Below are 3,233 nucleotides of genomic sequence, written 5' to 3' on the forward strand. Positions count from 1 at the left end.
TTATAAGTAAAAACCTTGTATTCATTTTCTTTTTTGAAATTTGTTATAAGGAAAACAGTTGGGAGAAAGTTATAGAAGTAATTCAAATACATGTAAAGTGTTATTTAAAACTTGACAAAGTTCAAATAAAAACTTGTCGAAGTTATTCCAAAAACATATGTATTCCTATTTCTTTTATCACATATTAACACCATTATGAAGTTGATACATCTTCTTCATTAAGTGTCGAATATAAAAGGGCTCTCTTTTATAAAATTCATGATTAATTCAAGTATTCATGAAGTTAACAGAAGCATTTTTGAAGAATAAAAATACAAGTTATTCAGTAAGTCCTTAAAAATAAAAGCAAGAATAAACAAAACAGAAGTTCAAACAGCAGCGGGAACTTCTTAATATTAAAGAGTTTAGACTAAGTATGAACTTAGTCATAAAACAAAAGTTGTTTATACAAAGTGCCCCATAAAAGGACTTGGGACTTAACGTTTTCAACAAACCCTTAAAAAGATCAAGGGTCACAATCACATACCACCAAAAAGAAAAAAACAAAGGAATTCAAACAACATAAACTTTTCACTGAGAAGATGAAGGGACTGAAGTAGGGTCATCAGCAGCAGTGGGCTCAACTTGACTTGAAGGAGTGGGGATACCCATATTATCTTCAACATTTTCAGAAACTTTAACCACGGGAGAAGAAAAATCTTGGTTCTGCTAAGTCTTCTCAATAGTCTCTTTGATCTTGGCTAACTTAGATTCCAAGTTAAAATTCTCCTGGTTAACTTCAACGAGGGTATCATGGCGAGAATTTAAAAACGCCCAACTCAATTCAATGGCAGTTTTATCTTCAAGGGTCTCGTAATCTCTTTCCCAGTCAGCAATTTTATTTCTTAACTTTTCATTTTCAGCCAAGGCAGATTCATAAAACCTTTGAAGAGAAGCATGGGAACTCTCTAAAGAGAAAACCTTATCAGAAGATACCCGGAGGTCTTCTTGAGTTTGAGTCAAATTCTGTATGAGTTCACCAGCATATGCTTCTTTTTCACTCAAGAGAGATCTCAACTCTCTAATTTCTTCACTTGACTTGGACAATTGCTCGAAAAAAGAGGTTTCCAGACGAGCCTTTTCCTTACTTGCTTGATTTGAAGAAGCTTTTTCAACTGCCAACTCTGAAGTCAAAGATCGTACCTGCTGCTCTAAGGTACTTTTACTTTCTTTTAAAGTTTCCATGTCGATCTGAAGACTTTCACACCATTCCTTCCAATTATCCGCCTCCACTTGGTAGTCATACACTAATTGCTCTGAGAGGGTAACCTTTTTCATCATCTCTGTGCCAATTAGATTGACCTATAAAAAAGAGAGGGGAAAAAATGAAAATCCTGAAGATAGAAAAATGACAAAGTAAAGCTTGAAAAAGGAATACCTTTAAAGAAGCATGCACTATATCATTCATCAAGGTCATAGAACTATGGCTATCAAACTTAGCTCTCTCAACTGGACCAATCAAAGGCTTTATCCACACGTCAGTTTGACCTGATTTCTTTAAAAGGTTACCCTCGGCGGGGACTTCAATGGTAACTCGCCTCATAGCATCACTCCTACTTGAAGAACCAACCTCTGTGTAAGGAGCAGTTGAAGGAGGAGTAGTCGAGGGAGAAACTGTGGAAGCAGTCATAATAGCCTAGGGAGGAATGGTAATAGCCACGACCGGCAAAGGAGGAATCACAGGAACGGGAGTAGAAAAAGAAGCAAGAGGTGCTTTATCAGAAATCAGACCTAAATTTTCACCATCAAACACGCAGTTAAAAAGTTGCTCAACTTAATCATGAGCAGCAACGAGGACTTCATCATTAGGAATCATCACTGGGGCTTCAATAAACTCGGTAAGAGGAACAGAACGAAAGGGGGATGCTTCATCATCAGAAATGATTCGCCTATGAGCTCGTGACCTTTTTACTAAGGAACCCCCTCTTCCTCTTCTTCAGAATCTTGGTCACTAGCAGCTTTCCTTTTCGATGAAGAACCCAAGACTATCTCTTGGGCTCTTTTCAAAGAAATACGAGAAGCCACGACCGCCTCGGCACTAATACCTCAAACAACAAATCCTGATAAAAAGAAGGATTAAAATAAGTTTTGGGAAAAACAATAAAGAGTTAAAATAAAAAAAAACTCTTACCATGAGTTTTCACTTTCCAACCAAATCGCTGGGAAAGATGCTTCCAAGATCTACCCTCCATTGGGGCTGTGTCAGTAACCTTCCTACCCAACCACGAAAATTAGGAATTTCTTCAACAATTCCCATGGTTGCTAAAAAAAGGAAAATGAGAATAGAGATCATCAAAATTGAAGAAAAAGGTACGAGAAAGTTATTAAAAAAGAAAACTCACGTGCAAAATTTCACTTCTCGGAGAAGGGGACATTTTCATCACCCATAAAACCAACGGTGGGGGCAGCAACAAACCTGGCGTACCAGCCACGGTCTTTGTCATCCTCTGGACTAACCAGAACCCTTTTGCTCTTAGCTACTAAAGTAAAAACGCCTTGGCGGAAAAGTCTGGGAGAGTAAAGGTGAATTAAATGAGCAAAAGTGAAGGGCACACCGACTATGTTTGTCAAATGCCTCAAACAGGCAACAACCCTACACACTATAGGGCCAATTTAACTTAAGCAAACATCGAAAAATGGAAAAATTTGAGAATAATAGGATCAATAGTAGGTTTGAATCCTAATGTGAAAGGGTATGTATAAACAAAGGAAAATCCAATTAAATAAGAGGTGATTCTTTGATTCGCGTTGGGAATTATGATAGGGAAGTCATGACTCCAATGACAGTCTTTACGAACTAAAGAAATCAGACCCTCTGTGATCTGAGTTGGATAGATATCAGCACGATCTAAAGAGGATACTTGATTCCTAAGGGACTCCCTATCATTGTAGAAAGATAGTTCCGCAGGAACTATTTCTTCTACTGTAGGTTCACGAACAGGTTAAGCGGGTTCCTTACCTTGCAAGAAGATCTTTGTGAGAAAGAACCTCTGGTTCTAAAGGAAAGACTGGAACTAGATGAAGGAAGAGAAGAACCACGTACCGAAGAAGACCCTAAATTACGAAGTCTACTTCCTCTTCTACTCCTGCTAGGGGCAAGAGGGAAGTTATCAACTATGTGGACTCTTCTAGGGTTAGAGTTTGGTGAAGACATTATAGTATGAGGAAGAAGCAAATAAAAATTCAAGAATTGA

At 37.8% G+C, this 3,233-nt stretch overlaps 1 protein-coding gene across 1 annotated transcript; it reads right to left on the reverse strand.

The window, feature by feature from the left end:
• Window positions 1-708: 708 nt before the first annotated feature.
• LOC104233449 (uncharacterized) lies at window positions 709-1,669 on the reverse strand. Its single transcript, XM_009786845.2, has 2 exons — window positions 1,418-1,669; window positions 709-1,341 (listed from the first exon to the last, which is right to left on the reverse strand). The coding sequence occupies exons 1-2, from the start codon at window positions 1,667-1,669 to the stop codon at window positions 709-711; spliced, it is 885 nt and encodes a 294-aa protein (XP_009785147.1).
• Between the last annotated feature and the right edge of the window lie 1,564 nt (window positions 1,670-3,233).

Source organism: Nicotiana sylvestris, chromosome 4, assembly GCF_000393655.2.
Source record: "Nicotiana sylvestris chromosome 4, ASM39365v2, whole genome shotgun sequence".
Classification (NCBI taxonomy): domain Eukaryota; kingdom Viridiplantae; phylum Streptophyta; class Magnoliopsida; order Solanales; family Solanaceae; genus Nicotiana; species Nicotiana sylvestris.